At 38.9% G+C, this 25,816-nt stretch overlaps 1 protein-coding gene across 1 annotated transcript; it reads left to right on the forward strand.

The window, feature by feature from the left end:
* Positions 1-118: 118 nt before the first annotated feature.
* On the forward strand, positions 119-25,816 carry fktn (fukutin). The gene is made up of 10 exons (XM_003223751.4): positions 119-276; positions 5,197-5,401; positions 8,449-8,508; positions 9,949-10,152; positions 11,490-11,767; positions 12,799-12,931; positions 14,126-14,255; positions 17,266-17,399; positions 18,402-18,532; positions 22,639-25,816. The coding sequence occupies exons 2-10, from the start codon at positions 5,297-5,299 to the stop codon at positions 22,850-22,852; spliced, it is 1,389 nt and encodes a 462-aa protein (XP_003223799.1). The 5' UTR covers positions 119-276; positions 5,197-5,296; the 3' UTR covers positions 22,853-25,816.

Here is a 25,816-nt window from a genome sequence, read left to right on the forward strand (position 1 = left end):
ACTTCCGATTCCCAATTGAACTCGCTGAGTAGATACTTATCAGGCATCCAAGAGCGTCGTTACGCAGCCGCGCCCCTGACGTCATTTATTTACCATATTTATACCCCGCCCCTTGTTTGTTCAAACAAGAACCTGAAGTCAAGATTGCGTTCTGTGTCATCCATTTTTGCGCGTGAGGCTCGCTGCCCTGAACTCTTCTCCCCGCCCCTGACGCGACGCATAGCCTTTTGCAGCGCCAGCAGCCGTAAAGCAAAGCCACTCTTGAGGGCGTCGCAGGTAAGCTTTTTCTTCATGGCGGCCCTTCTTGCAGGCAGAGGGAGGAAGGCACTTATTCACTCATTCGATTTCCCTCTTTCCTTTCTTCCTCCTGCTCGCCCTTAAATCCCTCTGCCTGCTTTTATAGTTCAAAATAACGCCTCTTCAAGGCTGGCGGGTACATGGAGGCTCCTTGGCGTGGAAGGGCCAGTTTTGGGGTGCCTGAATGCTCTTCTTATTCCCCTTTCATGTCTGTCTGTCAGTCATGGTGGTTTCTTCCAACTCCACGCCTCTGTAATGACATAATTTTTTCTGTCATCAGCATGGCAAACTTGGGCCCTCAATGTGTTTTGGACTCCAACTCCCACAATTCCTAACAGCTGGTAGGCTGTTAGGAATTATGGGAGTTGGAGTCCATAACACCTAGAGGGCCCAAGTTTGCCCATGCCCGCTCTATTTATATATATATATATATAGACATTCTGTAAACTGGCCCTGGAGCAACACAATTCCTTAGTGAGCTTCTAGAAAGGGGAATATAAATCCATTGTAGCCTAGGCCCGAATCCCACAAAATAGTGCTTCCCAAACTTTGATGTTTTGGGCTTCAGCTCCCACAATTCCTAACATTGAAATATATATAAATAATAAGCTGGAGATATAATTGAGTCTCACTTATCCAAGCTAAACGGGCCGGCAGAAGCTTGGATAAGCGAATATCTTGGATAATAAGGAGGGATTAAGGAAAAGCCTATTAAACATCAAATTAGGTTATGATTTTACAAATTAAGCACCAAAACATCATTTTATACAACAAATTTGACAGAAAAAGTAGTTCAATACACAGTAATGCTATGTAGTAATTACTGTATTTACAAATTTAGCACCAAAATATCATGATATATTGAAAACATTGACTACAAAAATGGCTTGGATTATCCAGAACCTTGGATAAGCGCGTCTTGGATAAATGAGACTCTACTGTATATATAATTATTATAAATCATTGCTTTAAAAACAGATTGTTTTCTAATAAAACTGTAAGATGAAACGCTGTCGCTCTATCTTGTTCCTGCTCAAATCAACCTATTTAAGTTGGCAGGTCTTGCTTGTTAATCTAAATGCCATCAGGTTTGTTCAATGTTGTACTATTTTCAGCTATTTCTAAGTATTTCCACACCTGTGGCTGCAGTCTGGGAGTACCTGCTTCTTCAGATTGTCATTTTCTCGCCCATTGTTTTTTTTTTTTTTTTTTGTGGCTGCCACAAACTATATTGAATTGGTTGAAACTCAGTGAGATATTCATCGAAAAACAATAGCTTTTTCATGTTAGGAACCAATTAGGAAATGACATTTATAACCCAGGAACAAAAACTGTGTTACATGGTGTAATCCTGAAAGCTATGCAGGGTCAGCTCTGGTTGATACTTTGATGGGAGACTGCAGATGAATTGATATATTTCAGAGGAAGGAACTGGAGTGTTTTATCTCTTGCTTTCAAAACTGGTGACCAGGACAAAGAAGGGCTCCTCATATATGTTGTGCACCTTGTGCCAGTAGTCTGCGAGCTTGGCTGAAAAGTGCGCGACCATCTATGCCTTTGCCATTCTAATGATATGAAGGGAGAAGAAGGATCATGTGACTAATTGTTACTTCTGTATGACAAACATGTCAGGATAAGATCTGGGGAGGTCCTGCTCGGTACCGCCACCATCACAGGTGCATTTGGCAGGGACAAGAGACAGGGCCTTCTCAGTGATTTCCCCCCGGCTATGGAACTCCCTCCCTGGCGAGATTAGATCAGCCCCCTCCCTCCCTTCCTTCCTTTAGAAAGATGGTAAAAGACCTGGCTGTGGGACCAAGTCTTTGGGGCAGTGCAGTGAGGCAATAATAGGAAACCTACTCCGCTGACCAGCGCCAGCATGGTGCCCTGAGTTGGTTAAATAGCTGGTTTTAAAGTAAATATAATTGATTTTAATGTTTGTGTATATTTATAATTATTTCTGCCCCAGCAGAAGTGCTTGCCGTATATATGTTGTGCTCTGTCTTGAGTCCCCTTTGGGGTGAAAAGGGCGGAATATAAATGTTTCAAATAAATAAATAAATAAATAATATTGTTAAAAAAATAAGAAGCTTATTGAGTACCCGAACCTTGCATCAGCAGTGAGACTAGTACCACATAATGATAGTCTTCTTGTTCCAAAAGCCCCAGAGGCGTGGAGACTAGAGGATGAGGAGGTAGGCAGTGATAGTGATCAGATGCATATGGAAGCAGATGCTGATCCTGACTTCATGCAATCAACATCCATTGATCCCCATTTGGTATCTCAGGCAGAGCTGAATCTGGTCAGAGATTTGGGTTTATCAAAAAGTCAGGCAGAACTGCTTGGGTCAAGGTTGCAAAGATGGAATCTTTTGTTATCCAGTACATAAATCTCAAAATTTTGCCTCCATTATGAAGGTTTGACAAAATATTTTAGTCAAGCTGACAGCCTGACCTTTCGCTGACAACTGATTGCTTTGTGCTCTCAGATGCAACCACAACCCAACAGGGTGATTGTTTATTGACTTATCAGTCTTAAGTTTGAAGGCTGTTTTGCTGCACAACACCAATCTACCCTTCTATACCTATTGGACATGCTCTCCATATGAAAGAATCATATGAGATTGTACAACTTCTGCTGAACTGCCTTCAATACCCAAAGCACAACAGGAATTTGTGTGGTGATCTTTAGGTAGCAGCTTGGTTACACGAAGTATTACTGTTTACATTTACCCACAAATCCCGAGATGTGGTGAAGGATAGCCACTTCGATGGTCTTCTACAGGGTGCAGAACATATTCCATGGATAGCCTTCAATAATGTTGAATGATGTTGTTTGTAACTTTCTAGGCAATTATACAGCACCAAATTATGTCTAACAAGTTGAAAGTCTGCTTCAGGCATACAAATTAATGAAGTTTAATACATCCAAGTGGGAATGAAGAAATGTATTTCCTGATGACACCATTACTGTCATAGTGTATGCCGCTATAGACATATAGCAATACTTAGGATGTTGGTTAGATTGGGAAGGCTAAAACCCCAAGTGGATTGTGGCTTTTTCTGGAAAACTGTATGTGTTGTAGACATGATAAATACATAGTTGTGTTCAGTGTGTTAAAATCTACTTGGTTCACACAAAAATGTGGAGGAAATCAAATATTCCCAAAAAAATTACCAATGTTATTAGTGAAATTGTCTCATCTTGGAAGCAAAGCAGGTTCAGCTCTGGTTAGCACTTGGATGGGAAACGCTGTAGGCTATATTTCCAAGGAAAGAGCTGGCAAACCATTCTGAGTCCCTTCCCTAAGAAAACCCTACGCAATGAATGGGGTTGCCATAAGTTGACATGTGGCTTAATGGCACACATATATATACACACATAAGTGAGCACATCCTGGGCTTTACCAGGTGTGTCATCACCAATTTGACAAGCAACTACAAGTCGTGCTGTGCAGACCAATGTCACCCTTGGGCTTCCTGTTGCTTTCTAAGCTTACATTCAATGTCTTTGTTTTGCCTTATACCTTGATTTTGCACACATGCATTTTAGTGAGAGCTTTCCAAAATGTGTGTCGCAACACATTAGTGTATTGGCCGCAGTGTGTAGGTGTGTCATGCAAATATAATGATAAATGACAGAATTTTGGAAATATACACTATTATCTTACAAATCATATATTTTTTAAAATATAAATGAAGGATTATCGTGTATGTATCCCCATACATTTCGTTATTACAGTTTATGTACAGTAGTCTCACTTATCCAAGCCTTGCTTATCCAAGTTTCTGGATTATCCAAGTCATTTTTGTAGTCAATGTTTTTAATATATCGTGATATTTTGGTGCTAAATTTGTAAATACAGTAATTACAACATAACATTACTGTGTATTGAACTGCTTTTTCTGTCAAATTTGTTGTATAACATGATGTTTTGCTGCTTAATTTGTAAAATCATAACCTAATTTGATGTTTTCCTTAATCCCTCCTTATTATCCAACATATTTGCTTATCCAAGGTTCTGTCGGCCCATTTAGCTTGGATAAGTGAGACTCTACTGTATGTGTCAGTATCTTATAAAGGGTTGGTTTAACTTCCGGTTTGCTAGTAAAACTGTTACTAAATCTTCATGAATCTCTCATGTCCTTCTTTCAGTTGCAGGGAAGGTTGAGAAGGCTAAAACCCCAACTGGATTATGCTTTCTGCTTGACAGGGATTAACACAAGTAGTTTTAGGGATTTCCTTATTAAAGGGCTCAAAGGTGATGGATTTCAAGTGGATTGCATTCCTAAAACTGTATAGACAAGTATTGTTGTTGCTTTTTCAATTATTGGGATTAGATGATATGGCTGTCATCCTGTTGGTAAGTCCCAAAAGGAGTAGAACCATTCAAACAACTGTTCAATGGAGAATCAACACACAGCTAAATCAAATGGATTTAATAATTCTGTTCTATTCAGGGCCAACAAGAGAATTTAGACCTACATTTAATATTAAGTAGATTGGAGACTTGTATTCTTTATATTGGTATCTTTTAAAAATCAGTGAACATACAGATAACGATGATGATTTAGATGATGTATTTGATGTATTACTTCGCTTGCATTCAGGTACAACATAGTTAAAATATATAAATAAAACAAGGGATCATAAAATACATATGTTAAAAAACATAATACAAAGATTATGAAACTAATGCTAATAAAATGCAAAGTTAAAATTCAGTTTAAAATTGACTGTAGGTCTGCCAGAAAAGATAGGTCTTCAATTGTGTCTTGAACAGCCTGGGGTTTTGTAATCAATAAACTTGTATATGGAAATAGTAAAACAAATAGATGAAATGTGTGAAACTTCTGCAAGAACTTAATTATCTGGGTTTTTGTTTTACATTTTCCTAGCTTTGTGTTGTGCAACAAAGACATATATTCCATTATCTGAAAAGATGAGAAGGACCAAGCGGCTGCTTTCCGATGACATTCAGGAGAGCCCTGAAGACTAATGCAGAGAATTAACAAGAACGTTGTTTTGGGGCTTCTGACTTTCACTAGTTCAGTCTTCCTCTTGTTCCAGTTGTACTATTACAAGTATTATTTGTCCCCCAAGGTAAGAACTGTTTCAACTATATTTGTAAACTCCAAGTTCTACATAATTAATTTAAACAAATGTTTGTTGTGATCTAAAGTGTATGCTTAAACGTATTCGCTCATCTGGTAATGCCAGCAGTCATTGTGAGCAAGGGAGCATCCCAAAGCATAATTGTTTGGGTAGTAAATCCCACTGAAACCAGTAGGTGTTATGTCAGGTAAACATGGTTATTTTAAGCATTTCAATTTCCATTGCCATGGCTGTGAGCAGAATATCTATTATGAGTCTTGTTCTGAGATTTATTAATTAAAAAACCCTAGATTTTTTGTAATTTCGGAGAAAAATATTACTATTTTCCCACATGAAGGAAGGTATATCCTGATGTAGCGCATGCTGCAATGTAGGTATGCATCTAAAAACAAATGGATTGGACTTGGAGCTGGTAAGGAATAGGGTGCATCTACACTATGCAGTTTTACACCAGTTTAAATGCCATGGCTCAATGATATGGAATTATGGGAGTTGAAGTTTTGCAAGGTCTTTAGCCTTCTCTGCCAAAGGGTGCTGGTGCCAAAGCCCCTATGATTCCATAGCATTGAGCCATGACAGCTAAGGTGGTGTCAAACTGCATTAATTTTACAGTGTAGCTGTACCTTAAGTTAATAATGGCCAACTTGTCCTTTCATTCTGACTGGTGTGTGCTCTTTAAGGTATATCTCGTCTGATTGCATATGTAGATGCAATCAGATGAGATATATTTAGATGAGAAATGTAGTTCATTTTGGGATCCTGGGTGTTGCCGTCTTCTGTGAAGCCACAGAGCCCTTTCCTAAACAGTGAGCATTCAATTTTTCAAATGTTTCTGAACTACTATAGCTGGGGGAAAATGTAAAATTCAACCAACAACAACAATAATAATAATTTTATTATTTCTTACTGCTGCTCATGTCTTGAGACTGGTTACAGCATAGCTAAAAATTCATATTCTAGTGGTATGCATTTGTATGGAATCGCTATTTGTTTTGTTTAGTTTTATTCATTTTGTATCAGTTTTGTATTTTTGCCCATTTCTGAAAACGAATAGAATTTTCATCTTGCTTACAAAAAAAAAAAAAAACCATTTGGACCATTGGTGGCAATGGGAGGGCTTCTGAGGCTCATCCTCCCCCTGCTCGGTTTTTGGGCAAGAGGGGTGAAAATCGCCACACACGCAGGGCATTTAGACCCCTTTTAGCCCACCAACTTTTAAAACGTTTGGGTCTTCCCCAGAGTACTATGGTTATTAATAATGTTATTATTAACACCCATTGGCACACGTCAGCTGTCATGGGGAAGCAGACCTCTCTCAGGCTCAGCTTAGGGTCCAAGAGGAACTATTGTTATTAATATTATTATTAACACCCATTGGCACACATTAGCTGTCATGGGGAAGCAAGCCTCTCTCAAACTCAGTTTAGGGTCCCAGAGTATCTATTGTTATGAATATTAATATTATTATTAACACCCATTGGTACACATTGGCTGTCATGGGAAAGCAAAGCAGCCCTCTGTCAGTACCTGCTTATTTTTACGCGGCCCGAAATGAAAGGAAAACGAAAGCAAGCATGTCGCAGTGCAGCTTTCTCTTTTGTGTTGCTTTTTTGTTTTGTCCGAAAATGGCATCTTTTGCTTTATGTATCAGGATGGAAGGTACTAAACAAATAGATGAATGAAACAGATGAAACAAATGCTGCGCAGATCTCTAGCATACTCATATAAACATTCCATAAAGTACACATTAAAACGTATTTCTATAAAATACATATTAAAATACACAGAACAAAGATTAAAACACATGATGCGTGTATAAAAATGACTGATTATAGCTTTACTTACAGAGACTTGTGGACTTTGGGCCATTTTCTGGGGCTGTATTTATAGCATTTCCATATATTATCAAATTATGTTTTTTAAAAAGAGACATTGCTTTGCCCATCAGGACTTGTCTTCAGTAACATTTCGTTTTCAAAACAACTTTATTCCTGGGTTTTAGCACTTTTTCATTTGATCTTCTCTATTTCCTTTGAGTTTCTCAAAAAATTAGTCTTCTGGCAAGATTTGAGCCATCTCTTAGTCTTTACTTTTTCTTTGTAATTAAACCATAGTATGGTTCAGCATTCTAACCTTGGAAACTCTCGGCCTTGGAGGAAGGCAAAAGCAAACACCTTCTGAACAAAGCTGGTCAAGATAAAAACTTTGTAGGGTTGCAACAAGTTAGAAACGATTTGAAGGCACACAACAACAGCATGTAGTTGAAGTAATTATATGTTCCTGCCCTGCTGAGCCACCTCACAATTTAATTCCCCTTCATCTTTTATTTCCCTGGATCTGTTTTAGACTGTAAACCCCTGAGTATAATGGATCTGCATTGCCCACTGTTGTATAAAGTGGCAGGCACTTCATTTACACCATAGAAGGCAGTAGCTTCAAGAAAAAGAGTTTGTCCTTAGAAATTTTATCATTGAAATTAAATTAAAGAGAACTTGGAGAAGTCACCTGTTTGAAGTACATCTCCTAGACTCCTTCAGCTACATGTCTATCTAAGTCTCTTTTAAAAACAACTGTTAGAAAAACCAATATAGTACAAATCACGTAATGTAAGGCATAAAACCATAATAATTGCAATATGTTAATACCAAAATTAATAAGCAGCTTTCTAATCAGCTCAAAATGTCTTCCCAGGTACAGATTGGGTACTATTTCTTGAACTTATATCATCAAGTAAAGAAAGCCAACCTTTTTTAAATGAGTTGACCAATAGCAGTTTTTAATGCTCCGATTTGATACATGAGCATTTGTTTGAGAGCTGAATGGGCACTCTTGGGCACTCTTGTTGAATATGATGGTTGATCGCCCCTGGGATTTCAAACCATCATTGGCCGGGCTGCTAAACAAAGAATGATGGGAATGGGAAATGTTAATGGGAAATACTGTTGTAGCTTCACTTGTCATTGTGCTTTCTTTATGATGTTGCTGAGATTTGACCTGCAGACCCTATTCTGGATTCTTTGTTTTTGTTTTTAAAGAATGGAACTGTTTTCCCCAAGATTAAAGGGAGCAAAACAGGACAAGAGAGTAGCCGATGGGTAAGTTGCTCTGCTCACCTTTTTATTTTGAATTTGTACTGGCTGTAAACGTATCAGACAAGCCTATATTTGATGGGTTTTGTTACTTCTGAGTAAAGTCATTGTAACATTTGCTGGAATATAGTATAAAGTTTGCCACTTTAAACAAAAAGAGGCAACTTTTGTTTATAGACATTCACACTTTGTTTTAACAGATTAGATTTCACATATACTGTATAAGCATATCTCTGTTTCCTTGTGATTTTTTTGGCAAAGCAGTTTGCAGATAAAGCCACTCATCTATGGTTATGGATTCCACCATGTTTTTTTTCAACAGTTTTTTTTAGATTAAAATTTTCCAAACCCCTCATTAAGGAGCCATGGTTGGTGGCGGATCCTGGCAGTTTTCGTCTTTGCTTATGAAAGCACTAGGGACGTTGGATGCTCCAAAATAATTGATCTGGATTGTACAGATACATTTTATGGATAAATTGGGACCTGGGTGCCATCAATGTTAGAGGGATATCTCTCTCTCACTGGAGCTAGTAGATATGGAGGCCTTCGGTCACTAATGGGCTGGATGAGAAACAATAAACGGAAGTTCAAACAGTCAAGATAAAGGTGTGATTGGTTAATAGCATGTTGACCTAGTGAAGAAATTGTGAACTCGTTCTTGTTGGGATTTCACTGTACTTTAAAGATTATTTGAATACTTTTGGGATACCCTTAAATGCAACTAGATTTTTGCTAGATTTCTTTAGCAGCAACTGTAGCATGTGCCTTTCATTATTTTTTTGGCATAAACTGCATTCAATTAATGGGTAGGAAAGAGTTTGGGCACAAGTTATCCACACACAAATTAATCCAGGTTACATTTTCATCATTTTATTACATGTGGTGAGCCATTGAAGGGTCTGGAACTTGCAGCTTGTACAGATTATATTAGTAAAATGATTAACTGAGCCTAATCACGGAATACATGGCTACTTCAAAGTAGTTGCCTTAGCTACTATTTTGTTCGGGGTCTTCATTCAAAAGTGTCCCTAAGTTCTTAAAGCCATCAGCAGCTTGGAGCCCATATATCTAAAGGGGACAGTCTTCACCCTTCTGAACTTCAAGCAAACTTTTTCTAGAAGTTTTGCTGTTCGAGTAAAGGGTCTTCTCAGTGGTGGAACTCAAATTATGGAAGCCGTTTATTAGAGATGTATGCCTATCACGTTTTCTTCGTAAAAGTAAATAGATACCAGTAAAAGCTCATTGAGGTAGGGCCAGAAAAGCTCCTTGTCCCAAACTCACACAATGCCCACCAGTGAACATACATGGCGTTGAGGCAGATGTAAGAACCATCTGGTTCTCTATAAGGCAATTTCCTCTGGTATAAAATGTCCAGCTTTTGAAAATAGCCTTTTTGAGAGCTTCCTTCTTGATATTTATTTCCCTCTCCTTATTTCTTTTGAATAGTACGTGGTTAGAAAATTCCTTAGTTTGGTGTCCAGCCACAACATAGCAGTGCATCTGATTGATCCCTTGCTTTTGGGCCTGATTGACGTAGACTTGGAGCAGCTCAGGATTTCCCCTGATGGAAGCCAGTCTGAATGCAAATACTTCTGTGCTCCCCGGGACTGCACCACTTTTGCACTACTGGACAAAGCTTGGAAGCATGAGGTGAGGCGTTTCCTTCAGCTTTTTCTAACCATAGTAAACTTCACAGCAGTTTTAAGGACTTAAGCATCCTGATAAAACAATGAGGGATTTGTAATCTTGAATTAATTTTGCAGCAGCCTTTGAGGCAAGGGGAAGTTGTGCCGTGACCTTGTTGTTGTTGTTGTTGTTGTTGTGTGATGCTATGTAAAAACAGCAACAAAAAGTAAAGGATGATTGGTATCTAATGAACTTTGCATGGCAGATGAGTTGAAGAAAAAAGATTTGATCACCTTCACCATGTCTGTGAAAATTCTAAAATTAAAAATATAATAAGAGGAGAAATTGCACTGAACTATATGAAACTAAACCAAGATCAAGTGGGGTACAGATGACCAAGACTGATTTACTGAACGAATTTTATATACTGGAATTACTTCGTGTTTTTAACACCTTTTCCCCCAAATCAGTTTGTACCAATAAAAAGAGAGTGGGTATGTGTGTGTTTGTTTCTTCCTTCCCTTCAAAATTGAGAAACGTGAGCAGTTTGAAACTCAGTGCACATACTAAAGAGGCCTTAATATTGTGCCCCTCAGGTTTATTTCATTTTTTAAATGCATTAATAATCTATTACTTTAAGTCTTGCCAATAGACTGCAGTACCTCTTTAAGTCAATAGATGGAGGATGTCACTAGAACTCTGTCTAAAACCAGGTTAAGAATGAAAAAAACCCCCTGAGATTCCTGATTTTGCTGTGTAGAGAAACCTATTAATGTGAAAAGGGTTTCTTGGAGAAGAAAACTTCTGTCTTAATATCCTATCAATGCTGGAAATTTTATCTGTACGGTCATTCCTCCACAAATAATTTTATGACTTGGAGATTTCTTGAGACTATTGTACACTCCTGCACTGCCATATTAGGACAGCGGTTGAATTCCATATCAGAGAAATTCTCAAGGGCTGCATACCAGTGATGGAAGGGCCAAAAGCAAAACTGAGATAAAAAATTCTAGCACAGTTAGCCTGAGATTTGTTACTGCCAATAAATAAACTTTAGGATATGTATTTTAATATTTTACGGAAACTTATGCAGAGTCTGGGAAGGCACTCAGTTATGGTGTCATCGGGAAGGGGTTTCAGATGTGCCCAACTAGAAACTTGGATTGGGGCCTGAGAAAGGGTGAATTCAGTCCCGATGCCTTAGGCTTTCCATTCCTGTTGTAGGGCAACGGTGGATGGCTTCATAATGGTTCTGTCCTGTTGGGCTTTGCTTTACCATTACACACCAGTGAGACTTCTTTCCCAAGCAATATACTGGTTACATGGGCAGATTCAGCATGAATGTCATCTGACAATTTTAGGTGGGCTTGTTTCGAGCTGCCGAGCGAGTGGGCTTCCAGTGGCTCAAGATTCAGAGCAAAGATCCACGCCTGGAAGGGATGGATGACCTCTCTGGGACTGAGATACCCTTGCACTATGTCTTCAAGTTGGCAACTCATTCCATCCACCTGGTAGTATTTTATGAGAGAAGTGGCAACTACCTCTGGCATGGACCACTGCGGTTGAAACTGCATGCGGACCGCAAGTTTGTGCCTTTCCGGAAGCTACCGTTTGGCCGCTACCCTGGCGCCTATGACAAGTAAGAGAGGGCAGTCATTTGCATTGTTTAATCACCACACTCCTCTTGTCAGATAAAAACTTCTACCATCTCTGAAATAGCAATAAAATCAAATGTGGAGGATTAGGATTATAAACGAGATAGCCCCTAGATCAGTAAAACAGAGTTTTACGTTTGTTAACGCAACTTATGAAACAACTTGATTCTGCTCCCATTCTTTTGTGAGATTATGCCTTTGCTTTCTGATGGTTCAGTGTACACAATTTTTGTTTCATGTACAAAATTATTCAAAACATTTCCTTCAGGCTACGTATACAAGGTATATATGAAGCATAAATAAATTTCATTTTTCGACCTGGGCCCTATTTACACTGACCATTTAATGCAGTTTGATGCTTGCTTTAAAATGCAGTAGCCAAACAACAAACTCCCACAAAAGTGTGTGAAAGAAAGTTCTTAATGTGCATCAATGTTCTGTGGTTTGTGTAAACGCCACCCGAACCTCAAAACTGGTTCCATGATTTCTTGTGCATTTATTTACATAACAGTACCACTTTCTTCAAGACTACCTTAAAACTGCATTAAATGTTTAGTGTAGATGTGGGCCAAGATTCCTCATTATGTAAGTATATGCAAATATAGGTATTCCAACATCCCCCAAATCCAAAACTCTTCTGGTCCCAAACATTTCATATAATGAATTCTCAACCTGCCATAACATAACCATTACACAAGTCTAAAAATAGCCTTAATCTATATAATACATATGCAGTGAAAAGGCTTAAATTAGTCCACATGTATTTCTGATTGCTGCTTGTTAATGCAGATGGACTGAAGAGTTTGGGAATATTATGTTGATGTGGATGGATGGAGTGATTTTGGAGTGTTTCAATTAAAAGGGATAAGATGCCTTTAGCGTTATGTATCTGCTACCTGCACCACTGATTTTTTGTTTGGTTTGGTCCCCTTAATCAAATGAATTGGAAAAGAAGTGAGTAGCTTTGTCAGGTTTTCTGACCAAAATAATGTAATTCTTTTTCCTTTCACGATAGATTAGAACTACTGAGTGTTTCCATTGATGGGTTAACAGTCCAGATTCCAAAAGAACCATCTGTATTCCTAGAGGAAAGATCTCACTCTCGCTTTATTGAATGTAGGTACAGAGAAGCTCGCTCTTTCTTACAGGTTAGTGGTTATCTAGATAGTGTTGCTTTCAAAGTGTCAATTATTTCTAGCTGTGGCTCACCAGTTCTCTCCCCCTACATAGTACATGCTTTGTATTCTGATCATAGTAAAGGTAAAGGTTTCCCCTGACGTTAAGTCCAGTCATGTCTGACTCTGGGGTGTGGTGCTCATCTCCATTTCTAAGCCAAAGAGCCGGCGTTGTCCGTAGACACCTCCAAGGTCATGTGGCCAGCATGACTACATGGAGCGCCTTACCTTTCCGCCAGAGCGGTACCTATTGATCTACTCACATTTGCATGTTTTCGAACTGCTAGGTTGGCAGGAGCTAGAGCTAACAGCGGCCGCTCCTGCCGCTCCCGGGGCTTGAACCTGGGACCTTTTGGTCTGCAGCTCAGTGCTTTAACGTACTTTGCCACCAGGGCTCGTCTATTCTGATCATAGTCCTATTTATATTTTAAGATTTAATGGAATTCGGTTGGGGACTGTTAAATCAGTAACTTAAAATTCCAGTCCAAAGCTAACCACAAGGTCCCTTGTTTCTGTTTTGGTAACTGCTTGATGATGACGATGATAATAATAATAATAATAATAATAATAATAATAATAATAATAATAATAATAACAACAACAACAACAATACATTTTGTTACCCACCTTTCCTAACAGCTTGATTAATCGATTAAAATTAGCTGTATATAGTTTAACACTTGGTGGCGCCAAAGAACGAAAAAACTATAGTAAACACATCTGTATTGGAGAGAACAAGAAATGTGTTGTATTATGTTGCCATAAGTCAAAAAACAACATGAAGGCACACAGCAGCAACAATCTATGAAGCGCAGTAGAATGATAAAAAGTAGGACAGTTTTGTTGTATGTCTTTTGGGCTGTGTGGCCATGTTCCAGAAGCATTCTCTCCTGATGTTTTACCCACATCTATGGCAGGCATCCTCAGAGGTTGTGAGGTATGGATATCAATACCTCTCAACCTCTGAGGATGTCTGCCATAGATGTGGGCAAAACGTCAGGAGAGAATGCTTCTGGAACATGGCCACATAGCCCGAAAGACATACAACAACCCTGTGATCCCGGCCATGAAAGCTTTCGACAACACGTAGGACAGTTTGCTAAATCACTTTATCCTTTTAATGAAAAGGGCAAGTTATGAAGCAATCTTTCTTCCATGTTTTTTAAGGTATACCCTGACGACGCATCTCTCGATGCAGTGGAATTCAGGAAAAAAGCCAAGGCATTGCTGCATCTCGCTACTTTGACATTAAATACTTTAGGAGTGAGATTTTGGCTGAGCAGTGGAACCTGCTTAGGTAAGGAGATTGCCACAACTTTTGGAACTTGAATTTTGTGTTTTTGGCTCCCTTCTTGGCTGTTGAGTTAGAATCAAATGTATAAAATGTTTTACTTGTGCCAGTGTAGGAAAAAGTCAAAAATAGCACTGGCTGTATTCTTCTCACGTAAACCCATGCTTACCCTTTCCTTCTGTAGCACTCATTCCAGAAAACATATTCAAGGGTAGCCAGCTTGGCCATACAGCAACATACAACAAAATCCACAAAAGAGTGATACCTTTATTGCCAGCCAAAATGCACAAATTACATCATAGAGGCTTTTGAAGCTGCACTGGCTTTTTCATTAGGCAAAAGATTTTTTCAAAAACCAAGGCAGGAAAAGTCACAAGCCAACCCTTCATATCAAATGTGACTTCAGTTCTTACTGGAACAAAGGGAAATAAATAACAATTAATACCCTCATGGTACCAGATTCCATCCAATCTTGGAAGCTAATCAGGGTGAGTCCTGGTTAGCAATTGAATACCAGGTAGTGTAGGCCACTGCTACTTAAACTGTGCGTCCGGCCCCAAATGAGGTCCCTTTGGCTCAATGTTGAACTAATGAAAAATTTGGCAACAGTAAAAGGTTTTTGAATGCCACCCATTTGCACAAATCTCTTAGCAACAAGGTGCAGTGTTTACAGTGGATTCTGCAGAAAATGCTTCAGCTGTACTCCAGAAAAAGGAAAATCAGCATGTTTAGCAAGCCCTGCAAATGCTGATTTATTATCAGTAAATGTTTGATTTTTATACCTGCTTATATACCTACATACCTAGGTTCACATTTCTTAGACAAAAAGTGGCTAGTGGGGGGGAAAAGTTTAAGAAGCCCTTCTGTAGGTGATATTTCAGTGGAAGGAACTGGTAAAATCACCCCTAGGCGTTTTTAATACCTAGGGGTGATTTTATAATATGAGTTTGTCATAGGTTGACATGCAACTTGCAGGCATATACATACAGTTCAATTAGCAACAACAAATAACTTCAGGAGGCAAATGAGTCATCTAACTGAGGAACATCTATCTTTCGACTTTTTGCTTAGATGTTTTTGACTGTATTGGATACAATATTATGTGTGTGTGTTTCACTGCATTTAAAAAATTGCTTCCCCATCCACTTTTTTTCTTTGTGTTTCCTCTTCATTTCTTTAGACTTGAAAGTAGGGCTTTTGTCAGACTAACCCTCTGACTATTGTTGAACTCTATTTCTCAGTCAGCTTGGCCAATGATGAAGCATAGTGTGGGAGTACGTTTGGGGGTTTCCTATTTACAGATTATGTTTGGGTTCTCTATACATTGCCTGAATCCTTTAGGCCAGTGATTCTCAACCTGTAGGTCCCCAGATGTTTTGGCCTTCAACTTCCAGAAATCCTAACAGCTGGTAAACTGGCTGGGATTTCTGGGAGTTGTAGGCCAAAACGCCTGGGGATGCACAGGTTGGGAACCACTGCTTTAGGTACACACATACACAAGTAGAACAAAATAATTCCCACTCATGTAACCTCAGTCAGTGGTTTGTTGTATGCCAAAATCTATATATATAAAAATGTAATGTGCATTTTATTATGGAGTAAACAACAAAACCACTGAACCAAATCACACCAAATTTAGCCACAAAAGACATAGTCATCCAAAATATGTCTTTCAAACAAAAAAGCCCTAGAAAAATAAAATCAAAATTAGAGGAAGAGGAAGTAATGTTTTTTTCCCCTTGCTGCCAGTTAGAAGGGTAGACTCCGCCCACTTCCTCTCCTAGCAACCCCCTCGGCCAAGGGATAGCCAGGGTTCAGTTAGGCCTCTTCCACACTGCCTATAAAAAACAGATTATCTGATTTGAACTGGATTATATGGCAGCAAAGACTCAAGGCCCTACCACACAAGGCCCTTATATAATCCAGTTCTAAGCAGATAATATAAGATTATAAATATACTATCTAAAATTACTGTGGTATAATAATACAGAACAATATAATCTCTAAAATCAGGACAGTAAATAAAGAGCAACACTCTGAAGACGGGAATTCCAGAAAGGAAACAACCAGGGCCAGCTAACACCTCCCAACAAAGGATTCCTTCAGCCAGGCTTTGAAGCTGCAAGGCAATTAAATGCTAATCAAGGTGACTAATTGCAGCATTCATACTTGCCGCACTGAGATTATTCATTGCTATTCAGTCTGGCCAATCAAGAATTCCACAAGGTAGAAAGCGGCCAGGCTTGCAAGCAGCAAGGTTATTCAGTGCTGTGCAACTTGGCCAACCAAGATTTCCCCTAGATAGAAAACCCTCAGGTTTTGAGGCCATGAGGCTACTCCATCTCATTCAACCTGTCCAAGGAAGGATGCCCCTATATAGAAAGCGGCCAGGCTTGGAAACAGCAAGGCTATTCAGTGCAATTCAAATTGGCCAAAAAAACCATTCCCCTAGAACGCAAGTACCTAGCCTTCCAAGCAGCAAGCCTATTCCATTGTATTCCAGCTCGCCAAACAAGGATTTGCATAAGAAGAAAGTGGTCAGGCTTTGAGGCTGCAAGGCTATTCACTGCTATTCCACCTAGTCAACAAATGATTCCCATAAGCCACAGCAACACGTGCCCAGGCACAGGTAGTATTTTATAAGATCAGTATAGAGATACTTCTGGGTGAAAATGTTCAATCACTGTCTCTCTCCCATGACACAGGCATTTCATAAGCTTAGAGAACCATCACTTCCTCATTTGTGACGATTCTATTTCAACCTAGATTGAGATCCTATAGTATGCTGTGAGGGTGCATAACTCCTCCCCCACCTCCCCGAATCCACCATAGTCATGTAACAGGCTGCTGAGAAAGTGCTGGAACGCTATGCTTCTTTTTGCCTTGTTCAGTAGATTATCTTTTTAAAAAATTCTGGAGGACAGCAAATTTTGTTTGTTTAACACCCCCAATTTACAGTTCATGCGAGTTTAGCCTTAATATGTACCCAAAACTCTTGGTTCTGCTGTATTTTCAGGTTGGTACAGACAGTGCAATATTATTCCTTACAGCAAAGATGTGGACTTGGGGATTTTTATTCAAGACTACAAGCCAGAGATTATTTCAGCATTTCAGAAGGCAGGATTACCACTAAAGCACAAGTTTGGCAAGGTTGGTAAACAATGTGACTTCGTGGTTTTTGTAATCTTTCTTTTGAGGTGTCTGCAGTAACCAGTGCAAGAACAAGCTCTGAGAAGAATGTGCTCACTCTACTTAGAGAACTAGGGAGAATAGGAGATTGGTTGGGAGCAGGAAGACCTGGTTTCAAATCTGTCCTCAGCTGTGAGTTTGACTTGGGACGATTTTGTTTTTTCTTCTTGGCCAACTTATCTCACAGGATTGTTGTGAGGATAAGTTGAAGAGGGATAAGGAGACTATGTATGCTACCTTGAGCTTCTTGTAGGCAAGGTAAATGGAATTAATAACTCTTTGAATCTGAGTTCTCAGCTCTCTCTGTGTGTATCTTGTGTGAATGAGAGAGGCAGATTTTTTTCTCAGTTTGATTTTTGTGATGTGCATTTGGTTAGGGATTTGGACCAGTGGCGTGCCTAGATACTCTCCTTAACATTTCCGTTACAAGGACCGAGTAGCATATGTTAATGTAAACATGTTTAAACTGGCTACTCTCATTTTGAAGAAAAAGGTACAGATTCCCAAGCTGGAATTCTGCCTTGATTCATGTTAGATCTTGCCAAAATCCTTCTCCCAATGGTGCTGTCTTTTGCGAAATCAAGAAGGTGTGTGTATTTTTCAAGGGGGAAAACCTGCATAGAATCAGAATCCTATATAGGAACATGTCCTAAATTCTGCTCCAATTATTTTATTAGTGCTATTTTACGTTTTTAAAAAAAAATATGGTCAGCATATCATAAAATAGTGTGTAAAACAGGCATGGGCAAACTTCGGGCCTCCAGGTATTTTGGGCTTCAACTTCCAGAAATCCCAGCTAGTTTACCAGTTGTTAGGAAGTGTGGGAGTTGAAGTCCAAAACACATGGAGAGCTGAAACTTGTCTATGCTTGGTGTAAAAGATGCATATGCCAAGTGTTCATAATATTTATTTCTTTGGTCCCTTCCCCTTTCTCTTCATAATATTTTCTGTTTTCCCTTTCAGGTAGAAGACAGTTTGGAGTTCTCATTTCAGGCAGGAAGTGATGATGTGAAACTGGATATTTTTTTCTTCTATGAAGAGGATGACCATATGTGGAATGGAGGGACTCAGGCCAAATCAGGCAAGAAATTCAAGTAAGAATTGGTTGAGTCTTCTCTGGCTGGGTTTCTGGGCAGAATGGGGCTTCTTCGTAAGAAGACAAATAACAAGCTGCTCTGAAATGTAGCTCAGCCCTACCAGACTTTCTTTGCAGTGTTCAGTCATAGGTGACGGCTTCGTCTATCCTGGGCCAGTCTTTTACATCTTTGGTTTTCCTTTCCTACATTTTGGGTTCAGAAGTCTCAGCCAGTAGTCAGGGATTCTGGGAAATGAATCTCAAAGGAGTTAAAAGCTTGAAAACCATTCTTCCAGTCACCGTCTCTGTCCTTGCAAGGTCACAGGCCCTATGACAAGGACTACTGTCTTATCAGAACTGTGGATTCTTAGTTTAGACTAGGCATGGCCAAACTTTGGCCCTCTAGGTGCTTTGGACTTCAAATCCCACAATTCCTAACAGCTGGAGTTGCAGTCCAAATTACTTGGAGGGCTGAAGTTTGCCCATGCCTTGTTTAGATTCTCTGTCAGAGTCATCAGTACCAGAGTGCTATGGAAGGCAGCCAGTAGATCTTTGGCAAAAGAATCAATGCGGTGGGTTCCCTGCAAATAGAAAGTTTTATTCGACTGAGGGACCTGTTGTAGGAAGTTCAAAAGATTAGGGCAGTAATCCCTGGAGCAGCAGAAAAGAAAGCAAAAGTTACTGAAGTGCTTTAAAGCCAGGAGTCTTCTGTACCATCGATTGTGTTCTTGAGAAACCAGCAGTGGATTTGGAATCAAACATATTTTTACAAATTCTGAATAATTAAGCTGATATTTCAAAGGAAAAGAAATGATCACTGGCAGAGAGGATTCTTGCTTGTTTGCCCCCCCCCCCCTCCAATCTTATTGCTGTTGTCATCTTTCACCTGTTAGCTTTTTTAACTGATGAGAACTTGGTTGACTGATCCACGTTGCTGGAGAGAGTCTTCCATTATGGAAAAGTTTTTTGTTTGCTCCAAGTGGAGCAAACATTTGTAGCAAGCTGTTTCTTTGTAGCTGAGGCCTCATTTTGTTTTAGCACTTGACACTCCATCTTTACCTTTATTGCGTTTTCAGTGGGCAGAATGGCAAAACTGGGCAAAGTTTGGAGTGATGGCTTATTCTGGGACATTTGAGATGGCGAGAAAGGCCTTAGAAGCTGGAATTACCATAGTATCTGAGACTGTCCACAGTTATTGCACTAGTTGTAATTGCTTTTCTACATAGAAAGTATGGTCTCATTGTGTTTTGATGAGACTACTTCAGTGTGTGTATACATGGAGCAATTTTTAAAAGCATATGACTGCTGTGATGCTCATAATTTTGATTTGGTGATTGGAAGGCATCCTACTAATACATGATCTGAAACATTATACTGAAGCTGGACAGGCTGACCATTTTCTTTTGAGCATAATTCAAATTAGTGGTGGGTATTGCTGCAAGACCTGAATGGCTTTGCATACAGGTATCCGAAGTGCTGCCCTTGTACTCAAAATCAACATTGTTAGAGATAGTAGCCTGAGTTAGTCCGCCATATCCCACATTCTGGCAATAGGCGCACGGTAGCTGCAGATGGGTTGCTTCGTACAGGGGGAGTGTCCATCCTCCCCATCCTTTTTCCCTAGGAAGATTAGCAGCTATTGAGTTTGCTGTCCTTTCAGTTTGTCCTTTGGCTTGTCGCCTCATCTGGTTTTATGATCATTCGTTGTAATAGCATCTGCTCTTCTACATTTTTCCTCCCTGAGTGCCTTTTGCTTTGTGTGGGTAAAGCACTGTGATTTTTGTTACATTCATTCCCATTGTTAGGAACTGGCCTGGGAGATGTGAATCTAAAAGAGAAGACTGCAGGAGTTGTTGTGCTTCATAATTTCAAACCAAGTTTCAATACTTAAGTTCAGCCCAAACACCCAATTGGTTCTCATGCTATGTTGTTTTTCTGTGCATTCACATCATTTCCAAATTGTGATGACTTTTATCATGGTTTTTTTGTGGCAGAATTTATTCAGAGGGGGTTTGCCTTTACCTTCCTATGAGGCCGAGAGAGTGCGAAATGGTCAAGGTCACCCAGTAGGTTTCTATAGCTCAGAAAGGATTAGGATCCTGGTTCCTAGAGTCATAGTCCAGCACTTAAACCACTGCACCACACAAGCACTCTGCAATGCTATACATTGTTCTCAAAATGCTGGCATATAGTATACATGGAAAAAAGATTTTTAAAGAATGTTAAATACCAGTATATATTTATCAGCAATATTGAGCTTGTAGAGAAAGGGGAGAATTCCGCTGTGTGAGCAGCATGTTAACCTTCACTCTCTCTAGAGCTGTTAAACCTAAAGTGACTGATCATACTTATTCCATATTTTATCATTGAATATTTTTATATTATAGAGTTCATCTGTTTATCCGGAGAGATGTATGATTGCGTGAATGAATTTAAGCAGATAGATAGTTTGGTTTATACATTTCTTATTTATTTATTTATTTATTTATTTATTTATATAACACTTTTCTCATCCCTAGGGGGACTCAAAGCTGTTTAACAACATAGTAAATGACAAAGATTCAATGCCTCACAACCAAATAAAAGAAAACTAAAAATCTAAAATCAATACACATAACAATAAATAAGCCAATTAACACTGTATAAATCATCAGACATACCATAAAATGCTAAAACATTCAACATTAAGGCATTTAAAATATTGGACAGATTATTAAAGGGCTTGGTTACCCGAAAATCTAAACTTCTTGCTTGTTTAACAACAACAAGAGAATTGAAGTCATTGAGATTCCACCTTGTGATGATAGAAATGTGATTTCAAATGCCGACTCAAGTGTCAGTAGTATTTGTGAGATCTCAGTGTCTTGAATATCTTCTTGCTGCTTGAGATACTTAACAGAATACTCATCCAAACAGAAAGTGGAGGGGAAATGAAGAAATCCAACAGCACCTTTTCAACTAACTTGTTATTTCAGGATGATTATTTGTTAATATCGATCCACTGCTTCAAATTCCAGTGTATCTGATAAAGTGGATTGATATACACAGAAGTTCCTGCTGAAATAAACACTAGATATACTTCAGTTAAGGAAGTGGATTTGTTCCTGGGCATTGGTACCAACCGCTGAAATAAAGTGGAAAGACTGCCCAAAATAATTTATTTATTTACTGCATTTTACACCTCTCTATCTCAACTACGAAGGGAATTCAGAGTGGCTTCCAATTTGGCAATAATTCAATGCTGCATTAAGACATTTAAATATACAAAATACATTGTGCATTAAATCATAAAACAGTAACATATACATACATTTAAATAAACAGTTTAAAACGTAGCACATAGTCCCAAATTTTTAGTCCAAAAGAAGAAGAGCTCAATATGTCTGAGTAAACCTTTTATTCAAAACTAATAACATGAACATGTGAAATGAAACACATAGGTCAGATACACATCTCATAAGTAAACAAAAACATTTTGAAACTGCTACAGACATTTGGAAGCTGCTTCTAAAATTTGTCCAGGGATGACCTTCTCTTTCACCTTCACTTTCCTTATGATTTCCATTTTAGTGGCCAAACTTCCAAATCTAGATGTTCTGGCATGCTGTGGGTAGATTGTGAGACAAACATACCTATTTTCCCCCTTTCTCTCTATTTTGCAGTGCTTAGGCTGAGAGGCTGTAAATAAATGCTTTATACAAATATAAATCATGAGAAGGTGTTTAGAACCATATAGATAAAAGAGACCATAAGGGTTATTTGGTCAAAACCTCTGCCATGCATAATTTGTCTGTATTATTTACATCAGTTGCAGAAGTCAGCTTTGCAGATGACAAAATTTGGTCTTACTGGGTGCAGAATCTTTTTCTTCATGCACCACCTGTGGAGACTTGCCAGATGGCATTTTTCTGCTGCAGGTTGCACTAATGCAGACATGGGCAAACTTCAGCCCTCCAGGTGTTTTGGACTTCAACTCCTACAATTCCTAACAGCCGGTAAGATGCCTGGGATTTCTGGGAGTTGAAGTCCAAAACACCTGGAGGACTGAAGTTTGCCCATGCCTATAGTAATAGGTGAACCTCTTGCTTGCCTCATATTGATCCTTTTTTACTTTCTGTGACACAGGTACTTGTTTCCCAAATTCACACTATGTTGGACTGAGTTTCTAGAACTCAAGGTACGTGTGCCCTGTGAAACCCTCCTTTACATTGAAGCTAACTATGGGAAAGATTGGAAGGTACCTGTGCAGGAATGGGACTGGAAAACCTCACCGCCCAACGTTCAACCCAATGGGATGTGGCCCATTGATGAATGGGACGAAGTCATTCAGCTCTATTGATCTCTTTGTAAGACCTTGGGATGTTGCCAGTTGAATTACACCTCACCTGGAAGTCCTCTTCAATCCTAGTATTCTTCACCTTCGTTGAAAATGAAGGTAGAACAAAAAAGAGTGTTGGTGTATTGTTGTTTATAAGACTGAGGAATGAAATATGGAACAGAATTATAAATGTGAGCAAAAGTAAATCACGAAGCAATATTGAAATGGTATTGTGTCACACTGACTTCAGAAATAAGTTGTCCTATGTACTTTAAAACACACTATAGCAGTGGTTCTCAACCTGTGTATCCCCAGGTGTTTTGGCCTACAACTCCCAGAAATCCCAGCCAGTTTACCAGCTGTTAGGATTTCTGGGAGTTGAAGGCCAAAACATCTGGGGACCCACAAGTTGAGAACCACTGTACTTTAAGGTAGTCCACAGCATGTATAATATTCCTTCAGGCCTGCCTAAATTTCACACATTTTGCTGTCAGACTAGAATTATTAAAATGAAAGAGACAGGGATAGATCACTGGGTGCAACATCCCATTGTATAAGCCTGCAGACGCCTCCACAGTTCCTCTTTTTCTATGGATTATTTTTAAAAAGGGATTGAAAGCATAGCATCTGATTTTGCCAAGATGAGATATGAATGCATTTCGAATACTGTGTAATGTTCTGGTCACTCCATCTTTTGAAGCTGGAATCAGGCCACAGAAATGAAAAAGAACAAGCTCTGTGTCCCTACAAGGATGGACTGGAAAGCTATGGATTTTCAGCATAAAAAAATTCAGTCATAGATGAGGACATGATAATGGATTATGAAGCTCATGAGTAGAAGAAACGAGTAAAGAAGTTTTTCCCCCTCTTTTTCACTAATAAGAGAATATTAATAGATGAACAATTCAAGACAGTGAAAGAAACTTTTCTTACTGCAAAATATAATTCAGAATTGGGGAAGGTTCATCTTAGAGGCTATATCCCGCAAAGCTCAGGGATCCCATTAAAGAAAGAAAGTGGTTTCAGCTCCAGATTTCCCCCAAAATCACTCCTGTAGTTTCAATCAAGGTTGTTGGCATGAGAACATTTCTTCTTCCTTATCCCTCCTTAAAGAAAAAAACAGCCGTTTTCAGCCAAAAGACCCACTTCTGGCTGTTTTGAATGCACTGCTGCAGTAAGGCTACAAGAGTTAAAAATGGTCCCACCTTCGTAGAATTAGTTGTCCCAAGATGTATTGACCAGGTTAATTGACAGCGAGATAAGCAAGCTATCACTAGCTGTAAGGCTTGTTGATTCTGTGCTATCTCTGTGTTCATAGACTATGTTTGCCTTTGAGTACAAGTTGTAAGGGGACAAGAGCATTTGTATTCCTGCTTATGGATGTCTCAAAAGCACCTAGTTGCTTACTGCAGAAAACAGTGGGGCCTGAATCTGTTCCAGTACAGATTATGCTTGGGAACAGAAGAGTTTGGGATTTTGGAATATATATATATATATATATATATGTATTCTTAGAGATGGGACCTAAGTCTCAACATATGCTTCATATACATCTTATACCCATAGCCTGATGTGAATTTTATACACTAGATTTTAAATCTAGTGTTGGAGGAAAATTCTGAGAGTGTCTTGAACCGCGAGAAGATCCAACCAGTCCATACTCCAGGAAATAATGCCCACCCGCTCACTGGAGGGAAGGATATTAGAGGCAAAGATGAAGTACTTGGCCACATAATGAGAAGACAGGAAAGCTTGGAAAAGATCATGATGATGGGGGGAAAGGAAGGAACAAGGAAGAGAGACTGACAAAGGGCAAGATGGATGGATGGTATCCTTGAAGTGACTGGCTTGACCTTGAAGGAACTGGGGGCCAACAGGAAGCTCTGGCGTGGGCTGGTCCATGAGGTCACGAAGAGTCGGAAGCGACTAAACAAATAAACAACAACAACAACAAAGATTTTAAATACATAATTTAATGTATGAAACAAAGTCTGTGTGCACTGAATCATCAGAAAGCGATGGTGCCACCTTCTCAGTCACCCATGTGGACAATTTTGGATTTTGGGAGTATTTCGGATGCTCAACCTTTATTAATTTTCTTACACTTTTAGTGTTGGAAGGAACCACTATCACGCACTCTGGTTGTTCTTAGGAGACCTCCCCTAAAATTTGGCCTCTTGATACCTTTCATAGGTATGTAGGTATGTGACTGATGGCTGTTGACAGTTTTCAGCATGGCACGGGGGTTCATTTAAATTGTCAGTTTGCCAGAATCCCTTACTAAGAGTAGCAATTCTAGAAGTTTGAAATAGAGCAAAGCTAGACCAAGAAATGGAGTATAAAGCTGGAAGAAACAAAGCATTAGATCTGTGAAGAGGGTGTCATAATATTTATTATAAATTGTTAACACGGGCTTAAATTTGATTAAATTATTTGGAGCTCTTTTATATGAAGCACAATAATATAATGGCTCTCTGTGTAAATGGAGAATGTGAATAGAATGTTTTCCAGCATATTCAAAATGCTCTTGAGCATTGGTAGAAAAATGAATAGAGAAGGAACTAATACATAACAGTGGCTGAATGTATTTAATTGAGATTAATTTATTGACATGTTTATTTTGTGAGGTATATAATAATTTAGTCAGATGTGCCAATCAAGAAAGCTAGTTGTGTTTAGGTCCCATTGAAAGAACAAAGTTAGTGTTTTCTGGATTGGAACCATTTTTTGTATACTTGTTATGTTATTTATGCCAAGGTACAGTTTTAACTTGCAGTTTGGGATGCTAATTGTTACAAAGCAATCTAAAAGTGTTTGTGGCTTCTAAAAGACGTATTCTGTTCTTCCTGATTTTTTTTCGTTAATAAACATGTACAAAATAAAATGAACTTTAATCATAATATGAAATTATGATGTAGACACAAATCCTATCCACTTTATTATAAGGGGCTTTAATCATATTAAATAAATTGGCCAAGTCCCATA

This window comes from Anolis carolinensis, chromosome 2 (genome assembly GCF_035594765.1).
Source record: "Anolis carolinensis isolate JA03-04 chromosome 2, rAnoCar3.1.pri, whole genome shotgun sequence".
In the NCBI taxonomy this organism is placed as follows: domain Eukaryota; kingdom Metazoa; phylum Chordata; class Lepidosauria; order Squamata; family Dactyloidae; genus Anolis; species Anolis carolinensis.